Genomic DNA, 22,184 nt, shown 5'->3' on the forward strand with positions numbered 1-22,184 from the left:
ATGGCCAGGGTAAACCAGAACTTAATAAAGCAATTTTGTAAATATTTCACGGTGCTTTGATTAATTTAATAAATAGTATTTGGTACCTGATTCGTTTAATTTAAAATTCATTGTTACGAAATGAATTAAATTTGGTGGGTAATTGAAATTCCGGGCACCTTTAAAATATATTTGCCTAGAAATTATTGATGTGAAACTTTTTGGAAAAATAACCCTTTTCAAATCGTCATTTCGTGCTTTTACTAGACCGACAGCTTTGACCCGTAACTGTAATTTGAAACTCATTCATAATTGAATCTCGGTATGTTGTGCCGAGGAAAATGCTTCCTGCTCATTAATGTTGCAGAAGGCAAAGGCAAGGAGTGGTATTGGAGGCAAAGGTAATCAGTCAAGTGCAACTTTTTCCAGGTCTTGCCTCATTTTTAGCCCGATGAATGCCAGTGGCTTTAGTTCTTTGGGGGCTAATGGAAGGCTTCCTGTTTAGACGGAGGTTTTGTTGCTTTAATTAGTTGATCGCACGTGATAGGGCCAGCAGCATGTCTCTACCTTTGCCTGTACATTTACCTGCTAACCAACTAAGCCACTATCTCTCCCGCTTTGGTTGTTATATTAGCACTTGTCCAGCTTTAAATTGCTTGTAAAGATTATCTATGGAAAACTCACACTCAATTTGCGCTCTCCAACTTCGGCGTGCATATATGAGGCAGTAATCTGTGCAAAATCTTAAGTAGCTTACAATGAGGGGCGTTGATTGTGGCCTGGCCCGAAGACAATGCAGATTGCAAATGGTGGGGCTGGTGGAGCTAAAGGGGGCGGGGTTTTGGCTACCAATACATATATCCTACACTTGACCGTCCAGCAGACATTCTCTATCCTTGTAAGCCAAAGGATACATAAATTGCAGATGTGCGGAGTCCAAGGAGCGGACAGAAATTGCTTGGCAAATGCACAGCTGTTGCCAACAAATCTACAAGCAATTCGAGTTTCAACTGAAATAACAATAATATCCCCCCACTCACACACACACACACAGACAGAAACTATCACTAACACATGTATTGGAGCAACAGCAGTTGTTGCTTCCGTTTCATGTCCTTGTCGCTCCTTATTGCTTCTGCTGCCGTTCTAGTTATCCTTGTTCTTGTAGTTGCTGTTGCCGGCTAGTTGTCCTTCCTTCGTTCGTTTGTTTGTAATTTGATGCGCGCTTTTAGTTAATTGTGGCATCAGGACATGAACATTTCGAGCTATGGGCAATAACTAAGCCTCTTTTGCTGGCGCCTTCTCAGTCGCACAGTTGTGACACTAGCGTGTACAGCGCGGTTCAATAACATAGGTTCTCAGAAAATTATATTTTTCAATAAAAAAATTAATGAATAAGAAATTTCCAGTTGTTTTCACATATTCCAAATCTTTCAAAATTCTTATTCTTTCAAAAATAAATAATTCTTTAGTAAATGGTAAATAGTTATATGGTATATTTTTGAAACGCACTGCACCTACTTGAGCATAGCATTTGTGAATTGCCGGCCAAGTGACATTTTGTCCCAGTTGCTGCCCAAGTGGGTTGGCCACTCTTATTTCTCGGCTTTTGATCGCTTTGTTGGCCCAAACCGATTCGGGGTTGGAGAATATTAGGTTTTAAATTTGCGATGCACTTGTCACCCGTGCCCACCCCGCTTGGCATATTTTAGTTAATTAATTTTGTGGTCAAGTGCATGCAAATCGTCTGATATGGATCCCACAAATATACGCCTGACTTTGATTGGCAAGTGATTTTGAGTTGTCTGGGCGGTTGTTGCAGACTACGATATGGGAGGGAATGCTATGGCATAGCCCCTTCTTGATTTAATTGCATTTGGCAAATGCTGAAAAGGTGAAATGAAGCCTATTAGGCAGGCTCTCTGTTTGCTGGAATGTTTTTGTGTGCATTTATGTGAATTTAAAACCGAGGCATTCTGCATTATTGCTCACAAATTCACACACAACCGAGTATAATTGGAAATTGCGGTTGTCCATTCATGTCAGCTGAGATGGCAAGTGGCTGCTGCTTTCTCAATTCATCTTCTGGTTATTAACAATTATCGAAAAGATGAGGTAAAATAATTGAAGTCAATTCGCATCTAGCTATGCAATAAATTTGCCAATATTCTAGGAGTGAATTATGGAAAATATAATTATTTATTGGTTTTTTTAACCTCGACTTTTTAACTGCATGGCATACAATATACCGGTTTATGAATTTCTAATTTTTTTAAACTTGCTATTAAGAATTTGAATCTGAATGTAGCCTGATTAATTAATGAATACTAACGTACTTCCGTTGAAAACTCAAATGGCCTTGCCCAAATCAAGCCAAAATGTTGAAGCCACTTCACCTTTTGAGTTTACCCCGATTTTCTCATACTTTCCCCACTGCCATTGCTCTTAACTCGTGCTCATTACTTATTGAAGTACTTTATGAAAGTTACAAATTTACAATAATTTTCGCCGTAATTATGCTTGGCATATGCGCGCATTTCAACAAGTTTTTGCCCATCCAACAACCCCTCGAATTGGGGTTAAAAAATGTATCGAAGCACGGGTTGGCATCACCCTCGACACTCTGCCACATGCAGAACGAATGGAGTGGAGGCCAAACCCACTTGACCAGTTGGACATCGTCCGGGAGTCACATTAGTCATCTTTGGCTAAACGCTATTTGGGTTTCGCATTTCAGACTCTTATGGTGGATGTTGAATGCTGCGATTGTTGCCATTCTTTTATTGGGTTTCTCGAGTAGGAGTCGATGGGTTGGGGTTCTTGGGTCCACTGATTAGCGTTTTGCATGCGAAATGCATAAATCACTTTGGAGGCGCGCAGAAAACGAGCGGAAAAATGGAAAAATGGACAAAAACGAGGGATATTCCGACGGCTGCAATTGCCATTTGGTCTGCGGCGACGTCGTTGACATTTTTATTGCCTGAGAAAATAGAATTTTTTCTTTATTTACTCGCAGCTCTAGTTGCATTTTTCCTCCATTTATTTGTATGCTAAAAACAAGATTTAGCTGCATAAATTTCGTTTTTATCGCAACTAAATGGCCGCAAATGCTCAGCGGTTGATATGCTCGGCTAAATAAAATATATTGTCAATAAATAATACAACGAAGTTGAGGGTGGGAGGAAAATGGCAGTGGAAGGAAGTCCTTGGCAGTGGGCGTTGATCTCAATGGCCAAGTCATAAAAGCTGAATATGCAGGGCATGAATCATGGCCTATAATAAAATTAACTGATTGTTAAGAGGGAATAAAAAATTTAACTCAGCCAGGACCACCAAACTGAAATGGATACATATATAGTTTTAAAAGCTTAAGAGCCGTGATTACAAACGTTTTCTGAAAGATGTAAAAAAGGTGTAGCTGCTATGCTGAATAGAATATTGCTCAAATCCCTTACTGCAGATAAAGTGTGCTGGCTATTAAAAAAATAATTAAGATAGTTATTTTCTAATTACTCGTTATTCCGCAATTACGTAGGCAATAATATAAATATTTAATGGCGGCCCGCCCTCAAGAGCATCCAGCGTTTTTTTCTCTCCTCCATATCTTCTGACCCTCCTTCCCGCTCCTAATATGCAGCATAAAGTCGTAACTTAATTTACTGCTAAGGAAGGAACTACTACTGCTGTGAACGGGAAAAGCGCTAGGCAAGGCTAAAAGTGTAATAAGGAAAAGTCTTTTACTAATTGAGGCCAAAGAAGCAGCGGCACAAATTATGAGCACGAAAAGAAAATAATAATTTTATTTTACAGCATTTTTTTTTTTCGTGCTTTGTTTTTGCCGTTGCTATTTGCTCCTTAATAGCCGTCAAGATTCTGGGAAAGAAATAAAGCAAACGGCGCAAGGCACACAGACGGGGCCAAAGATGAACCCTTTTCTCAGGCTCCCCAAATGTGCGCAAGCGTTGAGCTGTGAAAAGGCACAACAGCAACACCGCAGCAGCAACAGCAACACTGCAACAGCAACAAGAAGTGGCAGCAGCAACAGCGACGCGAGGCAGCCAAGTGAAGTGGCGTGTGGCGTCATCAGGTTGCAGATGCTGCTGCTGCTGGCTGCCTGAAAAAAATGCGTTCTACTTAATGTTGCATGCATTTATAGCAAATATTTCTCATGCCCCACGCCTTGGCCGGCCCACAATTGCTAATGATGCAGGAGCAGTTCAGCAGAAGGAGCAACTCAAGGAGCTGCACCAGAACAAAAAGTGCGTTAAAAAGCGAACCAAAGAGAATATCAGTCTTTTGTTACAAATCATTGTTATAAAAAAAGATGTATGCATCTTATTAAGAATCAAACTCCAAACAGTATATATTTTGGAATCTAGTTTTGTAATATAGATGAGTACTGAATGCATAACTCGCACCATTTTTTCTCTGGGTGTAACCTTCGCTGGGTGCCACATCGCATAGAGGTCCCATTCCCAGCTGCTGCAGCTCCTGCCAGTGCAACTTAGTTGGCGCTCTTGTCATTAAGCAGCGCAGCATTTACAGTTCTTGCCCGCTGGCTCCACTGAGCTTGGCTTACTGCTTTTCGATTTAACTGCTGATAGCTTTTGAAGTTAGAGTAAGTTACGTAGTGCACTTGGCGCACACTTATCTATCATTATCATCAGTAACACACACACACACACGCACATCGTGGCAACTTTTCTATTACGCTGCAAACAGCACTTATCGTCATCATCAGCAGCAGCAGCATCTGCAACAGCAGGCACAGCAGCAACATCTCTACTTCAAGTGCAGCAGCAGCAGCAAGTCGATGATGACGATGCGCATCCGAGGAAGGAAGCGAGGAAGCACTGGGCCGGGTAACGTCCACTCTAATCACTATATGCATCAGGCTTGATGGCATTAGTTGGACTGCTGGGAGCTGGAAACTGTGAGTTGGGCACTGGAAGCTGGAGCTGCCACCGCTGGATGGATGCCACTTCAGTTGTTGCCATCTCAGCTCTCAGCTGACGCCGACGATGACGATGAGTGCGGACTGTTTGGCAGCTGTTGATTCCCGCTCCCGCTGAGCTGATGGGCAGTGCGTTTCGGTGATGTAAGGCCAGATTTGTTGGTTTGCAGATGGTTGAATATGTAGCAAGTAACCGAACAATATTGGTTATCCGCAGATGAACTTTATTATTTATATCTCAGGCAAATAGATAAACCAGAGCAATTTGAACAAGGAATTTACGGCTAAGAAAATAATAATAATACATCATTAATTTATACTATCAGCACTTAAACTGTACTGTTAATAAAGAAGGTTTCTTTTTACAGTCTTGTTTACTTATAATTAGAGTGAGATATTTTTCCATCGGCCAGCTTCGTTGCCACAGTCTTTTAACGTTCGCGGAAAACTGTATCTAACCATCTCGTTTGCCCTATCTTTTTCTCGCTCCCCAGCCTGCGGCCTAATTTTGTATAATTTTTTTTCTGTTTTCTTTTTTGTATTATGAATTTGCTGGAAAATTGCAATTTTATGTGCAATTTCTTGTGGCCCTCCTCCTGCAACACGCCCTGCTCCTTTGCTTAGCCCCGCTGGCTTACATTTATTAGAATAATTTAATTGCTTATTAAATCATCTTTGCCTTCATGACTCCTTTTTTCACTTGATTTTTTTTATTCGTTCTAGGTGAGTTTGTTGATCTACTGCGAGGCCTTTGGACTAATTAGTTTTGCTGTTGTTGCGGCGTTACCTGCTGCTGTACTTTGCTGCAACTGCAGCAGATATTACTGGTGCAGTGGCCGGTGCAACTTTATTAACGGCTCCAGGTTTCAATCTGCGGCTGTCAAATTAAATGAAATTTACACTTTACCGTTAAATTGCCAGGTACGTTAGAAAATTGCCCAGCTAGGTCCATAAATTTTTACACGGAGCCTTTTGTGTACATTTTAAAGTTGATGCGGGGCAACTAAAAAAAGGCGACTGCACCACCTTACCCCCTCAGCATTTCGCCCACATTTTGCATTTCGCCCCACAGTAACAGCATCCGATTTTGACACAATTTTGCAGTTGAGCGGCATAAAAAATAAATATAGTTATAGAGCATGGAGGGTTTGGAGACCGGCGAATGGGATTCCCCCGGCTCTATGTATTATGCATTTGGCATTTCGTCATCCATCCTTTCTGCCACTGAAATTCCAGCTGCATGCCTCAATGCACTTTGCGCTGGAATATAGAAATTCCACTATTTGGTTTCTATTGCTCCGCTTGTTTGTTACCCCTTTCATGCAACTGGTTTTTGTGTGCATCGAAAAGGAGAGGTACAAAAAAAAAATAATGCTTACAGCAAATATAAACATGCAAAAAAGTTGAACAAACTCTGCTTGCATTTCGTTTTTTTTTTTTTCGAGTTTTAGCCTTCAGGGCGGAGGTTTGAGTCCGTTCGGAAAACAGAAATGAAGGAATACAACAAATAATGCAAGCGGGCCGATTTTTGTTGTTGTTGCACATAGAAAGCATAATGCAGCGTTGAGAGTCGCCTGGGATTAGTCGTTTTGGGGTATACACTTTCACTTCACGAGCAAGTTGATGAACTGAAAGTTTAATTTAGACTTTCGTGTTTGTTTTGGGTGAATCGTAAAATTTATGGGTAACTTTTAAAGGGCTTTGGGGAAATGAAGTATCGAATTCTGAACATTGCGCTTATTTTACTATTAGAAAGAATTAGCCTTGGCTTAAGAGATTCTTTTTATGCAGATAAGGAACTTGAAAATGCCATTAAAAGATATTTAAATTCATACTTAAGTTAAGCTATACTAAAGCTAAACTATTTACAAAAGTGTCATATGCCCTGGCCTTCGAGAACTTAATGCTAGAAATGCTGGACAGAAGGAAAGATGGAAAAAATAGGAGAACCATGAAATGGAAACTGCAGTCCAAATATGAATCAAGCCATGGCCCAGGCAGCCACGACCCAAAACCAAATGGGCCAGAAGACCAGAAACAGGCGAAGAACAGAGGAGCGCAGGCCTTATGGCCAGCATGCCCCGCACTTCCAGGCCTTTTGGCCGGCCAACTGGACCAGAGATGTCTGTCTGCTGTTCCTGCTGCTGCTGCTGCGGCTGTTGCATTGTCTTGTGGCTCTTGGCTGCAGTTGCACTTGGCGCTGCTATTTGGGTTTCTATTTTTTGTGCTTCGGCTTTTCCTTTTTACTTTTGCCGGCATTTGGCTTTGACCAATGGTCAGGGCGTGTTGCCTGTGTGTTCCCTATGTTCTAGGCATGTTTTGGTTTTGTTAAAAAACATTTCGACATTGTTGTTGTACACAATACTTGCAACATGCTTTTACACATGTCCAGCTGACCCAATTCCACGAATATTTAAATTTGCTTGAAGCCTGAACAAGCTTTATTACATTTTCCTCCGTTATGCTAAATTCATATTTGAATTCGGTTCGAGCTGGAAAATTGTATGCTCGCAATGGGATGCGAGTATGAACCAATTAAGAGCACAGCCTCCCTCAATCAGAATTTGTTATTTGGCCGCAATAGTCCTAAATCAACAAGGCCATAATCCAAATATGTACCCCTAAAAGGTCGCGAAGTGTTGACAACATCGAAATGTTGGTTCAAACTAAAGTATTTGTGTAAATATTGTTTGGCTGAAATTTGATTTCTCGGGCTAATGCTAATTTTCATTCTAGCAAAATCAGTAAATAAACAAAACTTAACAATGGCAATTGTTGTATTCCCCGCTTTTCCTCGCTTTTCCGGTGAAAAATGCAGCGCCACAGAATCAACCACCGAAATGGATGGAAACATGTTTTCATTAGTCGAAATTATTGGACGGCTAGCCGTTCACCCCCCGAATGTGATTTGATTTTCCATATTGTTCCAAGCACGCTCGCTATATTCCTCCATAGACTATGCCACTATATCCATCTGTCCAGTCATCAATACTTGTCGCACAAATCCTTTACACCATCGAAAGGAGCACCCCAATCGTTCTGCGAAGTTCATTTATTTTGTGTTTAACAGCATTTAGGGATTGAAATTTTCCACGCATTGTCTTATTTGCACACCCTGAAAATCCGGGGGTTGCTAAATAATTTATTTCCTTTCTGCCCGTTAATGCCCTTCAAGTGTTCCTTTTTAGGCCTCCTGATTTGTCCGTGGATTAATTTGACCCTGAGCCAACATTTTCGCTCTATTGCTTGCTCGGATATTTAATTTATTTGGGTCTGTTTTTGCCTAGGAACTGACCACGCAAAACTTTGGCCTTCAAAAAATGTTTTCAAAATTTATACGCAACCCCCGCTCGAAAAAACGGAAAAGAATGAAAGAAATCAGCGCGCAAAACCCCAAAAAGCAATTTCTATGCACAGGCAACAACATAAAGTCAATTTACAGCACGAGCCCTGAAAGAAAAACACACAGGGAAAAAATATATACATATATAAAGAAAGAATGGGCACCGAAATCCGGGGCCAAAGTCAAGCTGCCAATAAATCCGTAGCGAATCCTTTTGCCAACAGCAGCAGCAAGAACAGGAAAGGATCTACGCTTCAGTGCATTTTTGATGGACGTATCCGAGCGTAGCATATTGATGGCAAGTTTTGCGCATTTTACGGATATTGCACAATTTCTTTTTCATTCTTTATTTGGGCTTTGCACTCTCACTCGCCGAAAAAAAAAAAAAATGATTAATTATACAGGCAAAATGGGCGTGATTGAGGCAAACGTTTGTGCGAGGACTTTTAATTGGCTTTTGAGTCATCGACTAATAAAGATTAATTGTTTTTTAAGAGCAAAAATGTTGACAATGCCGCCGGTGAAAGGGAAGTGAAGCCAAAAAAGGCCCAATTCAAGAGGCGGTGGGCAAATGCGTGTGGAGATGTGAATTATTGGTGGAGTTTCAGGGGCAAAGGACACTCGGATGCGTCGGATGGCCAGGACATGCCAGTTTATCTATGTCAGCACAGTGGTATGCACTCAATTGGAAGATTAAATGCAAGCCAAACAGTCTGCTCGCGGTCTGGTTCGGGAGTGATCTCTTGAGTACAGTGCGTTATGTGGCTATAAGGATGCAGGCTACAAGTGTTACTAGATGTACTTGATGTTTTGTTAATTAGGTACATATACGTACATATAGTACATATACGTGTAATTCATGGAATCATTAGGATTCCAAATGCATTAACGAAGTGTCTACAAATAAGCTACAAATTTTGTGTTGCTGGTATTCACTGAGTAAATTGCATACTTAAAGATACTTTATAAAATGATATTACACGCTATTTTGGGCGTTGTATTTTTTGGCTACCATATACTTACGCTACGCACTGTAGCTCTTCAGTCTGCAAGCCTGCCACTTGCCAATGCTGCACTTTTTTTTTCCGTTTTACTCCAGACAATGTGTTATTGTGTTCCCCCGCTTCTCGGTTTCGGTTGCATATGCGGTGGTGGCTACTGTGGACCGTCCATTGGCAGGTCGAACAGTTCAAATGGGCCGCTCGATGTGGCTGCTGTTGCCCTGTGCTGCTGCCTCATCCATTTTTGCGTATGAATTGCAAAACGCCGCACATATTTCACGTTATTGTTTGGTGGTGCTCTCCGTCTGTCTGCTCGTCTGCCTGTGGCTTCGAGTTCTGGGTAAAGCAGGTAACCCTCCTCCGATCCGATCCGTTGGCATTCCAAGTCGTGCCACACATTTGATATATGTTTTGGTGTCGAGCATGAGTTAACTGTGTCACAGGCATCGTAAATTTTCGCCACATTTTCCAAGGGTTCGATGAAAGGAGTCGAGTTTGGAGCGGAGTGGAGTGGAGTGTGGATTGCGAGGAGTACTGCATTGAAATTGCTAGAAATAATCGTAAAATGATGAAGTCGTCCACAGCAATATGAACTTCAACTTGGGAACCGAAATAAATGATTTGTGTGTGTCCCCCGGGTTTGCATTTCTCTGGGGTGGCGGCACTAAATTATCATATTTCTTCAGCGTTCGCTGAGTTGGGTAATATGCATGTATGTATGTACATTTATATCTAAATTAGTTGAGTGGTTGTGTGGGGTACTAATTAGGCGGCTGCAATTGCACTTTCAAGTGGCTGACAGCAATGACAGGATATACGTCCACTGTTGTACACATACAGACGGAGTTCCTTCGTACATGTGTTCGGATATGTCATGAAAAATGATACACAAAACCCGCTTTGGCCAAGGGGCAGCTGCCCCTCGGATGGATGGATGCCTTCTGTCTTTTATTTTCTGCCTCTGAGCCCTTTTGTTTTATGCCGCCGCCAATGGCCTTTTGTTGTTGGCCTGGGTCTCTTTCGCTCCTTTTCGAGTATAATTTCGTTTAATATTGTTCATTTTAGTTGTGTAATTGTGCGACGTTGTCAAATGACAACTCCACCTCCTTCAGCGCTTCCTTCACTTTCGTTTTTCAATTTTTCATTTCAACCGAATTGTTGGTTATCCTCTTCCTTCGTCGTTTTTGCCGTATTGTTCTTGGCCGCAGATCAGTTTACAGGCTATGGGGAACACAACCTGGCCGAGGGTCGCGTGGGTATCGGATATATATAGAAATATATATATATTTAAAGTCCTCCTTGGTACCTACCTGCATACTCAGAGATCCGCTGCTCTGTCATATAAGGTTTAAGGTATAAAAGTGGCTTAAAGGGCAGCGCCACATTTTGACATGACATTCTCGGGTTTTTATCAGATCCAAAGCAGCAGTCAGTCGGTTGGAAAATTTCCTGCTCTTCCCTTTAAAAATGCGTATATATCGTATCGTAATTTTCATTAATGGTCTGTGGCGACTCAGTTTTATGAGGCATCTGTCTGGGGATGAGACGAGATTCTGCTAGGCCAATCAAAATGATGAAATTTCAATTCTTCTCCGTGGGCTCGACCATGTGAAATTCGAGCTAGTTGAGTGGTTTTTAGGGTAATGCGGCCTGACACTGATTTGGATATGTTTTGAGTGAAGAGATTTGACAGGATTGAGATGGGCATAAACTGTTAAAAGGTTAGGATCTGATACGGGAATCGTCCAAGGGTGTTTGGGTGAAGATGGCGGATGAAACGTTCGAAACGGAAATGAAATTTAGTAGCTAGTTGCAGTGTAGTAAAGTGTAACTTATTGCTTAGTAATAGCAAAAATCTTTGCCAAATGAAATAAATCTATTAATACTCATGCCGATTAATCATTTATAAAATCGAACTAAAGGCTTGTTTTGATTAATTGATAACTGAAAGAAGTTAGCTATTCATGTTTTTGCCCGCATTGTCTTTAAAACAAAAAGTGGCTAAAGATAAAAGCAAACAACTCAAGGGCTTTAGGCTTAATTTATAGAGGCAATCTGATGATGATGAAAGTTGCTTAAAGACAACAAATTGGTTCGATCATGAGGCGGATACAAAAACTTACAAGTTTCCTAAACTTAACAAATTGCTGCGATCATGATGATGATGGCCCATGATCAATATATCTTTAGTCAAGGCCTTTGTTATCATAGTCACGCCTATCGAACGCTTGTATTCTCAATTGTATCTGGCGGATCGAAGCTCCCCGTTTAACCCCCTGTTGCCGGAGCTTTGCCAATATCCCGTGGCGAGTGCGTGAGGCGATCGAAGGAACGCACTTGGAAGTCATTAATCAAGGCCCACTTAAACACATTTAACCGCTTACGAATTGTAACGAGCCCGACCACGATTTATTTTTTATTTCGATTGTTTTTGTGGTTTTTTTTTTCATTTTTTCTTTCTTTATTTTTATCATTATTATTATTATTATTGATACAATGCCGTTTGTGTGAACCGTTGCCATAAATTCACTTTATTCGAACATCGAGCAACCGATGACGACGACGCATGCGCCGCTGCCACAAAGACGGCGATGAAATCTCAATAAGAGCAGAGAAGCTGGGGACACAAGTTAAAAAAAAAAGAGATCGCTGGCAAATCGGAATGTAAATTTTGTCGCTTCTCGGGAATTGATTTATATCTGCTGCATGTCTGTTGGCGGCGGCCCCTCGTTTGGTTTGGATTGGATTGGATTGGCATACTTCACTCCACTTTATTATTCATTGGAAACACAAGTCGGACTGATGCTGATGAACCGAATGGAGTAAAAATTAAGCGGAAACTCTGCTCCGACAATAGCGATAAAAGCAAGCGATGGCAAAATCAAATCCATAGCCAGGCAGCGTAGTAAAATCCAAAGCTTTGAATTTCAATTAATTTGACTGACTGACTGCCTGGCTGTCTGATGGAGTGCCCGTAGGGAGGAGAACCTCGTAAATGTGGGCATTTTCATTTTTATGGGTTAATTGCCATTGTAGGTTTGGTTTGGCTTCGGTTTCGGTTCGGTTCAATCAAAGGCAAATGGCAAAAAAATAAATTAAGGCAAACCAGGAGGGAAAGAGCCCAAGTTTATTTATCTTCCGCCTGGGAAGAATTTGTTGTGATTTATGTGACTTCTTGGGGTTACAAAAATTGATAAAATATGTGACAGCAAAAAGGAAGACAATCTGGCACATTGACAAAATGCTAAATTGGAAATTAATCAATGAAAATTGAATGCAAAATTAATATTTATGGGACAGCTTTTGCCCAACCGCCAAAGACCAATTAATGCCATCAGATTTAAATATGAAATATTATTCGGATTTGTTTATTTCGTATAAAATGGAGCAGAGGAAAATTGAAAATTCATTAATGCATTGGTAAACAATTGCGACAAAGTTGGTGGTGGTAATAATAATATAAATATAATTTCAAGAAAATTTATTTTCATTTATCATTTCAACAATTCACTTTTTAAATGGCAAAAGGATAATAACAATTAGGCCTGCGGTTAAGTGCGAAATCAACTTTATATTTAAAAAGTTCCATATCAGCACAACATAATAGTCACTTAAAATAAATTTCGACCAACAATAAGCTTTTCCATACGATAAAATTGACTTAAATCGATGTTTACAAAAACTTAAAGTTCCCCCATTTGGCAACCGCACACATCAAAATAATAATCATTGTAATTATAGTCGAAGCCATAGTAATAATCATAAAATTGTGAAAAATATTCAGACCAGTGGACGAGTAAATTGCCTTGCCAACTTTTGACCATTTTTCCCCTCACACATTCCCGCCCCCCCCCCCGGCAATCCTTAACCCTTTTCCGCCTGTCTGCCGTACTCAAATTATGCCTGCATTTAAGTAATTGTTGCAAGCGATGACAACGCTGCTGTTGCACGTCCTCCACCGACTATCTCCACCACTTGCATTGACAACAAAAAATTCGCAAAAAATGGAAGAGTGCATATAGTGTGTAAATATGTACATACATACATATAACATATAGAGTTGGAAAGCAGGACCAAGCGGAATTCATAAACTGCAGCGACGACAAATTGATAGGGGGCGGGCAGGAAAGTGGGGTCCAACGAATATGCACATCGTATAAACTTTTATGAAACGCCATAAAAATATTTATAAAATTGTCACCAAGCTACATGTTTACGAGCATTTAAAAAATGATATTTCCAATAATGCGAAAATTATACAGATAAAAAAGGGAATACTTAAACTGATTGCACAAACGGAAATTACACAGATCGTTGAGATACGGAACGTATGGTATTAAGGGTATTTAATGAGATTTCTTTATAGTAATGACAAAGTAAAGATAAAATATTTGAAATGACATAAAATTTTATTAAAAATTCGCAATCTTTATATGAAACTTCTAATGTAACATCACTGGTGAAAACATTTAAGAGAAGTTCGCCTCATTGATTTCGCCCAGCTTTTGACAGTTGATGCTCATTTCCAGGGTGTGGGGATAGTTTGAACATTTATCTGCAGCTCCGAAATGGCGTGAGTGTTGCACGTGTCACTAGCACAGCAGGCGGTGGTACAGGGATGTGCAAAATCGAAAGAATATTTCACACTTGCTGACCCGAAGCGATTCCATGCACTCTTAGCCCCGTCGAATGAACGCACGCAATTCGAAATTGACTAATCCAAAGAGCATTCCTGACACTTGCCTCCTTACCCACACACAAACACACACACCCAACCCGCAGAGGTTGCCTTCGTCACTAATGACTTGGCACTTTTCGCAGGACAGCAGCAGCAGCGGCGGTGGCAAAATCAGGAACAGCAGGCAACCTGTGCCACGCCCTTGGCTGTCAGGCATTTGTCATATTTCTGTCAAATAAGCGCTTTTAATATTGATAGCTGCCGCCTGCCACTGTCAACAGGATGTTGGCTTCAGCGCGTTTTCAGCGTTTTCAGTTCGCAAAGTGTTGAGGACTCGAGCTTCGGAGCTTGAGAGATTCCTCCAATCCCACGGAATCAGCTCAGTGCAGCTCGGGACGCAATCAGGCGTTTTATGTGAGCAGCTTAATGTGAATTTATTGCATTTCAGCCAGTTGCCACCCGCTTCCTGCTCTTCGCCCTTACATAATGAGTCTCCATTTATTTCCTTTTCATCTTTTCATTTTTTTGTATATTTTTTTTTCTTCGTTTTTCACCTCTTGAGAAGAAATCAATAAGTATGCAAACGTCTCTCGCTGAGCTGCCAAATTTTGATTATGAGGGTTAACGATTTAACATTTCATGGGGTCAGCGTAATGATGAGGATTTATGGATGCCAGTTTGACTTAACTGTAGCGCCATTTGTTTGCCGCACTGAACTAACAAATAAAGACAAAAATGTTACATTATGGAACATTAAAAACATTAACTTGGGGGACTTTTAAAGTTGGTGGGGTTTTCCAAGGCTCAGTTCGTTGAAGCCACCTGCGCGTTTTGCTTACAGTATCTTTTTGTTGACCACCCGCTGTGCTGGAATACCGAAAAAAAATGATATAAATTTATTTATACTGCGCCAGAGAGCTTTGGCTCCGGGGCATTTGCCTTTCGCGAATGTGTGTTTCTTTTCGGTTCGCAAAATGCAAAATGCCAAAAGGTCATCAGCTTTTGGGCCCAGCATGAAGCATTTTCGCTGGGAGAGCAAAAATTATGATTGTTGCAACATTTGTGGCTTGGGCGATGGGCTTGGGAGATCATTATTAGACGGCCGCTGAGTGGTATGTTTTTTATTATATTCTCTTATGGCTCTTGGTAATGGGTTATAAAACTAGAGTAACAACATCAATCGGTGGCCGTGATACCACTTCAATTGAAGGCAATTAAGTGGTGGGCCTAGGAGGCCATAAAAGACACCAGATAGTGCATTTTTTACTTCGGAAATTAACTTCGGTTGGGGGCTTCTGATTAGACAACATGATGTGTTTAATTGGCTGAAAAGATTTAATGGTTGCTTGCAGTTAAATTGCTAAATTAGTCCAGCATTATTGGTAATTTGGTTTAATTCATTATCCAGTTTCATTTATTTGTGTGCAATTTTACTATTTCAATTTATGGGACGTTAAGTTACCTGTTAAATCTGTTTAAACAATTATAATAAATACGTTTGTTTCGTTTTTATTTAAACCATAAATATTTAAAACTCCTTTGTTTATATTAATTAATTGAATTTGCATTTAGACAGAAAATTAACTAATCGATCGATGGCATAATTAATAGACAAAAATCTGCTTTCAATTAGCCATAAAAATAAATCATTCTGTTTGCTATTACGGCTCAATTAATAGGTATTTAGGTTCCATATCCCAAGATACCTGATCTGCAATGCAAGATTCATTTGTTGCAGCTATGGCAACCTCTTTCGAGTCGATTGCTGCTTAATTGCCAGCCAAGACTTCTTGCATTACGACCTGTCCTGTCCCATTGGTTCGTGTCCGAGCAATCAATTGCTTAAAGTTTACACAACAATTGCGGTTTAATTAGAGTCATGCATAGTGCATTATAAATGCCAAAGCCAGACATGTGTGTGAATCTGAATCTAAATCGGGTTTTGGCCTCGAGACAGGGACAGTTTTCAATATTTATTGCTGGGTGTGGCATTCAGCCCCCCGGTTCACCTGATGGCATTGGTATTAAAAAGGGGCTAGTCTAGGGTTCGAAATTCGTAATTAATTTATTGAATGCGTTCGCCTGCTTTCGGTTTCATGTGAATGTTCGTTTGTTTTAGCCCGGAGGTTGTAAAATTTTAATGTCCACTTCATTATCTCGACTTGAAAATCTAATTACCAAAAGTGACTGCAGTCAGGTCGCCTCGGCCCAGTTCCGTTCCCTTTTTCGGGACATTCTTGAAGTGCTCAACATATACATGTATATATGTGTGACAGTGAATCGTTTTTGGCTGCTTTTTTCCTGCAGCTGACGCCACAAAAGTCAACAATTTTCTGGGCTCAATTAAGAGAGTCGAACTGAAACCGAAACTTGGCTGGCTGCCGACTTGGCCAGGCCTTTAGGTTATTATCTTGATGAGCGGCCAAACTATTTTACGAGCTCAACAACAAGTTAATTAGCCGTTGGTATTAATGCCCGCAGTGGCGGCAGTTGCTTGAAACAAAAATTTTATGTTGTCAAATGGATTTTGGTGGCCCGCCTCTTCATCGTTCCACTTCCACTTCCTATCATTAATGAAGACGCCCTGGTCTGTCGGCAATTTATTTGCTTTTTTTTCTTATATTTCTGTATAATTTTTATTGCTCAATTTGGGGGACTATGCAAAAATTGTATAAATACATATATATATAGTGACTGTGTTTGCTCAGCTAATGATTATAATTAGATTGCCCCAAAGTGCGTGGACTTGGCCATCTTAATTGCCATTAAGTCAAAGTCGTGCGACCGGCGAGCGTGTGAACATTTTGTTTATGCCGTTTCCGCTGCGCACCTGCAAAAAATATATATAAACAAAACAAAAAAAAAACCAACAAAAATAATGATAAATGAAATCAACGAAAAATTTGTTCGCCGGGCTGTGCAAATAATTTTTAATTAAATGGCAATTGCGCATACGCCGCGTGTCCGTCCCACCGAGATGTTAGATAGATAAATCGCCAGGCAGCCAAGTGCCAGCTGACATAGCTGTTGGCGACGTGTTGCAATTGCTGTCGCTCTCGCTGTTGCCGCTGCAACTGCAACTGCAACAACTGCACCATGCCATAAACTCAACAATCGCAATTGCAATTTGCTTGGCAATTTGGTTTATTGAGCCGCAATTTGATTTGCTCGCCAACACCTCTCACAATTGTCTTAAGCTAAGGCCAAGAGTCAAACACGATCCCAATGACAGCGTTTAAATGTAAAAGCAATAAAAGAGAACTAAATTCCGGCCGACAGACAAATTAAAATGGCCGAGGCGACCCTAAAAAACGAAAATCTGAGAAAAATCGTTTTTGTATAAAATGCGTTACGACAACACGCCCACACGACATCAATTTGTTGACTGAAGGCAACAACTGCAACAAGTCCGGCTGGCCACAATTTATTCGATGATGTTGCATTAAATTGTTGTTCGCATCAGTTCGGTATAGTTTCTTTTACTTTTTTTTTTTGCCCCTGCCCAACCCGCTGTGCCCTGCGTGGGCGGAAGATACAAAATTAAACAGAAACAAAAACAAGGAGAGGAAAACTCGAAACAAAAGCAAAACAAATCGAGCCCCCGACAAACTTTGACCCCAAAAAAATGCGAAGCCAATAGGTCGGAAGTGAAAGGGTTGGTTCGTGTGTCAAAGGGACCCAGAAGCTCTGGCATTTAAAATGATGTCGGTTTTATAATAAAAATGTAATATATTATGATTGCAGTTGGAGAGGGAGTGGCTAATAAAATGGTGGTAATGTTAAAAAATTCTATAGAAATGAAAATATAATTACCCATCAATTATATTCTTGGTTTTTTTTTTGCCAATAACTCTAAATGAATTTTCCAATCAATCTGCCATCGAAGTTGTACCCACTTTAGCCACACATTTTCCATTAAATCATTGAAATAAAAATACTCAAGCTCGTAATTGATTCCATAGACTCTTCAAAATCACTTTCCCAGCAATTTGCGATTGATTTCCGCTTAGCGCAGCAAGTAAAAGTTCAATTCATGACATTTGGTCGACAGTTTTATTGGTGAATAATTGGTCATCATTGAAGTATTTGTACGGCGAACCGAATACCGAATACCATCGTCGAACCCGTCCATGATTGATCTATTCAATGCCAATGAAAATGAAAATGGAAACAAAGCAGCTGCCACACCAGGCAACAAAAACAACGAAAACGACAACAATGCTGCCACGAAAGCAAAAGAAAAACTAGAGAAGAGCGACTGAAAAAACAAGAAATCAGCTTAGTCACTGGGAAAAGTGTGGGTGGGTGGTGCTCCATGGTTCTGGGGAGTGGAACATAAATTATATGATATGTTTGTCCTTTGACGAAAGGTGTGGGGTTGGTGAGATTGGGCGAGGCCTTCTGGATTATGGGACCGATTATACCTGGCAACTAGAAACGGAAAAGGGTATGCTAGGATCTTAGAATGGTTGGATTGAATAAGTTGAATAAGATTTGAATAAGTCTTAAAAATTTAATTTCTACATTTCCTTACTTCAATTTCAATAACATGTTGCAACTACTTTATTTGACTAGTTATCAGTATTATCTAGATTAAGATAGATATCTATTTGATGGGCATTATGGGATCTATAGTATATGTTGGCATTCTTATGCGCTTCTACTTTTGCGGCTGCTCGTTGACGAGTCAGGCAACCACTAAAATAATCCATTAAAGATAAACTGAAAGCAAACACTAAACTTTAGTGCTAAGCCTGGGGAAACCGCAGTGCGCCCACAACACTCCCACCCACTCACTCACTCACCCACTCCCACACTCACTCAATACCCATGAATGGATTGATAATCAATCATTTATCAATGAACGAGGGAGCCAAAAGCGCGGCACACGCCTTTCCATAAAAATATCGCCAGTGTGTGTGTATGAGCTTTTAGTTTGCGTTTAACGCCTCATGGATTCTTGAAAGCGGAAGCAAGTTTTGGAGGGGGTTTACACCCATATATATATATATATATATATATATACATGTCCATGATGGAGCGATATGTGTGCATGAGCAGGAATGCACGCATTATAAGCCCTTTACCTAGATAAGAAGTTCGTTCCCAGCCGAAAGATTGTGGGAATTTCCGATGGGGTGGCGAAATGAAGTGAGAGGGCGTGTGCAGTTGAACAAACCGCAGCTGCTACTGCATTTAATTAATTTTCTAGCATTCTGAGTTTGATTTGAATCTCGGCGGCGCAACGAACGTCATCAACATCAATTGTGGCAATAGCCGCGGGCTCTATTGATTTGTGCGAGATATATTATGGTGGGAATGCCAGATTTTCCGAGAGGTTCTCTTGGAGTGGTGGTAGGTTGCCTGGGCGGGAGGGGGCGAGGGGGAGTTATATTATCTATTTTGCATAGACATATGCGGGCTCACCATATGCGGCCAGCCATTTGAAATTTATGCAATTTTCCGGCCGCTCTCTAAATTATTGAAAATAAACGTTTTTCGCTGACTACTAAAATTTTCCCAACTCACACAAAATTTTTATCCATTTTTGCAGGAGCAATGCGGCGAAGCGGTGGCGCCAAACAAAATGTGAGGATAAACCAGCGTTGGAGCCATTTGGGATTATGCTAAAAATGCTCAAAGTGCGATATAAATTTTTATGAGTGTACGCGCTGAATTTTTACGACTGTCTGGGGGCGGGGAAAAATAAATTAGAGAAAATGCCCCAGGGAGGACGATTTAAAACAATACAATAGCTTAAAGTGGCAACGGAAATTGCATGCAACCAGGAGGCGTGGCACTGTACGCCCACCGAGCACGTGACGCGCACACCAAGCCAACAGCGAAACTAATAGAAGCCATTTTGTAGCGCTAATTCGCAGGACACACGTAAACGCAGCCCAGCTACGTCTTACGTAAAATCACCACCCATCTGCCACTCGGAAATCAAGCAGAAACCATACACCCCCATACCTCGTCATCATCATCAACATGGCAGTTAGCAATATTGTCTGCGAGTGGCTAAGAGCGCTGGGCCTGGCCCAATATGCCGAGAGCTTCCTGGACAATGGTTACGACGACCTGGAGATCTGTAAACAGGTTGGTGATCCCGATCTGGACGCCATCGGCGTCGAGAATCCTGCCCATCGACACAAGCTGCTCAAGAGCATCCGATCGCTGAGGGAAAAGGGCGCCGCATCCGTCTACTTTATGCTCAACGATCCCAACTCGCTCTCGGGCAGCATGGAGATCCTCTGCGAAACACCGCCCAACAACGAACTGGAGCTCGTCCTGCGGGAGCAACTGGAGACGGACGGAGTCCGGCTGACTGCGCATCCATACTCAACACCGGTAAGTTCAGCTTTTTATTTATAGTATATATGTGGGTTCACAATTCACAATTTAAGCCCCTTGAATTCTTTACCCCAAAATACTAAAGTTGAGCTACAGAAAATTCAACTTGGAAAAGTCGTGCCGAGCACCATTAACATGCCGAAATTCGACTCCCCGGGCTGATACGGAATATATTCGGGGCGGGCGAGGGTTTAAATATCTATTAAAAGTATCTGCCCCTGCTGCCTGCTGTCATAAAACTTTCAATCCAGCATGCTGAAATAACCCGCACACACCCGCTGCAGGCCAAACTTTGGCCAGAGCTTTCTATTACGAAATCCAATTGCAAACAAAACTGAAATTGCACTCGCCCGGTCCCCTAAACTATGAAATAACCCCCCCTGTATTTGGGTTGGATTCCGGTGTTGAACCCATCGGTTCCATTGCCGCCCACAACAGGATAAAATAAAAAAGAAAGGGAAGCGAACGAGCTGTGCTGCTCCCTGGCGAAAAACTATTCAATGTCAGTTTACATACTTAAATTAAAATTCTCGACATGCGAAGCAGAATCAAATAATGGAGAAGGGCAAAGGAATACCAGGAGGGGATCCCAGGGGCAGTTGCATCGTTGGCAAATGTCAACCCGGTCCGGTCCGCACTTGACAGTAAAATGGAGAACATTTAAACAGAGGCAAAGCAGCAACTCCACCTTCGGTCTTTGGACTCCTCTCATCCAGATCCAAGTGCTCAACACCAACTCTCCGCTGACCAGTGGCCTTTCTGTATGGGAATGGGTAGCTTTTAGCTTTGGCTTCGCCACTGCGACTATATAGTATAACCCCTTATCCACCGACTCGAGATTCGAGACTCGAGTGTCGTGTTGCTCCATGACGGTCTCCATTGTTCTTCACTCAGCGAGTGCTTCTCTCTGGCTGCCCCTTCTCGTCGTCATTGTACCCGAATCCCTGAATCCCAGAAACTGTAACTCCAACTCCTGGCCAGAGCATCTCCCAGGTAGGCGACATATCATGTGTTACCAAAAAGGCACCGATGGCCCCGAAACTGTTTCGGTTTCTGGCCAGCAAATCCACAAGGTGCACTGAGAGTAAAGTGTTGCAACAAAAAATGTAAAGAAAAAATAAAACAATAATAAGTTCAATAGGTCCTATACAATATATAAGAGTTAAATTTGTTCGATCCACTTGAGATTTTAATAGGATTATATTTTGATTCGATTTCTGGTATTGAATACACCTCAAAATTATTCGCAGTGCAAGGGAGCATTTAAAAAATACCTTTAGCCTTCTGGCTTCAGGTTCTGGGTTCTGGTTTTATTGCTGCGAGCGAGTGTAATTAAAATAATGCCAAAGAGCAGACAAGTTGCCGGATAAATGGCAACATTTGATGGACTTCTTCTTTGAAGCTATGGGAAAGGCTAAAGATGATGCGGCAGCCCCGGCGGAAGTTTGATTTATTATGCAAAAATATTTCGCAGCTTAAAGTTATAGCCCCTCCGATGACGAAATCATAGAAGAAGAAACCCTTTTTTAAGCAGAGACGAAGAATTTTGCACATCAGTTCAGTGAAATGTGATTTATTTATACGAGGCAGGATATCGCATAGGATGGGCACACGGCTGGATGGAATGGAATGGTCGGCAACGTTGGGGGCACAAATCACGTCATTGAGTTGTTTTCATCAAAAGGGCAGGCATGCAGAGTCTCAGATTCTCAGTCGGAGTTTCAGTCTCAGTTTCAGTCCCGCATTCATTTCATTCATTCATTCAGTCACTCACTCACTCACTCACCGGCCGCCTCCTTCACCGTTGGCCAGTATTTTTATCCCGAAAACTATCTTTGGGGCCTGACGACCAACAACCAACGGACAACCGACAAC

General features: G+C 41.3%; 1 protein-coding gene across 3 annotated transcripts in view; it reads left to right on the top strand.

Annotated features, from left to right (window-relative positions):
• Positions 1-22,184, top strand: part of LOC6607388 — a 149,046-nt gene that overhangs the window by 19,966 nt on the left and 106,896 nt on the right. For all 3 annotated transcript variants that reach the window (XM_032720422.1, XM_032720423.1, XM_032720424.1), the window contains exon 4: positions 19,510-20,306. In XM_032720422.1, coding sequence (XP_032576313.1) covers positions 19,947-20,306 — 360 coding nt within the window. In that variant the 5' untranslated portion in view covers positions 19,510-19,946. The remainder of the gene's footprint in view (positions 1-19,509; positions 20,307-22,184) is intronic.

Source organism: Drosophila sechellia, chromosome 3R (assembly GCF_004382195.2).
Source record: "Drosophila sechellia strain sech25 chromosome 3R, ASM438219v1, whole genome shotgun sequence".
In the NCBI taxonomy this organism is placed as follows: domain Eukaryota; kingdom Metazoa; phylum Arthropoda; class Insecta; order Diptera; family Drosophilidae; genus Drosophila; species Drosophila sechellia.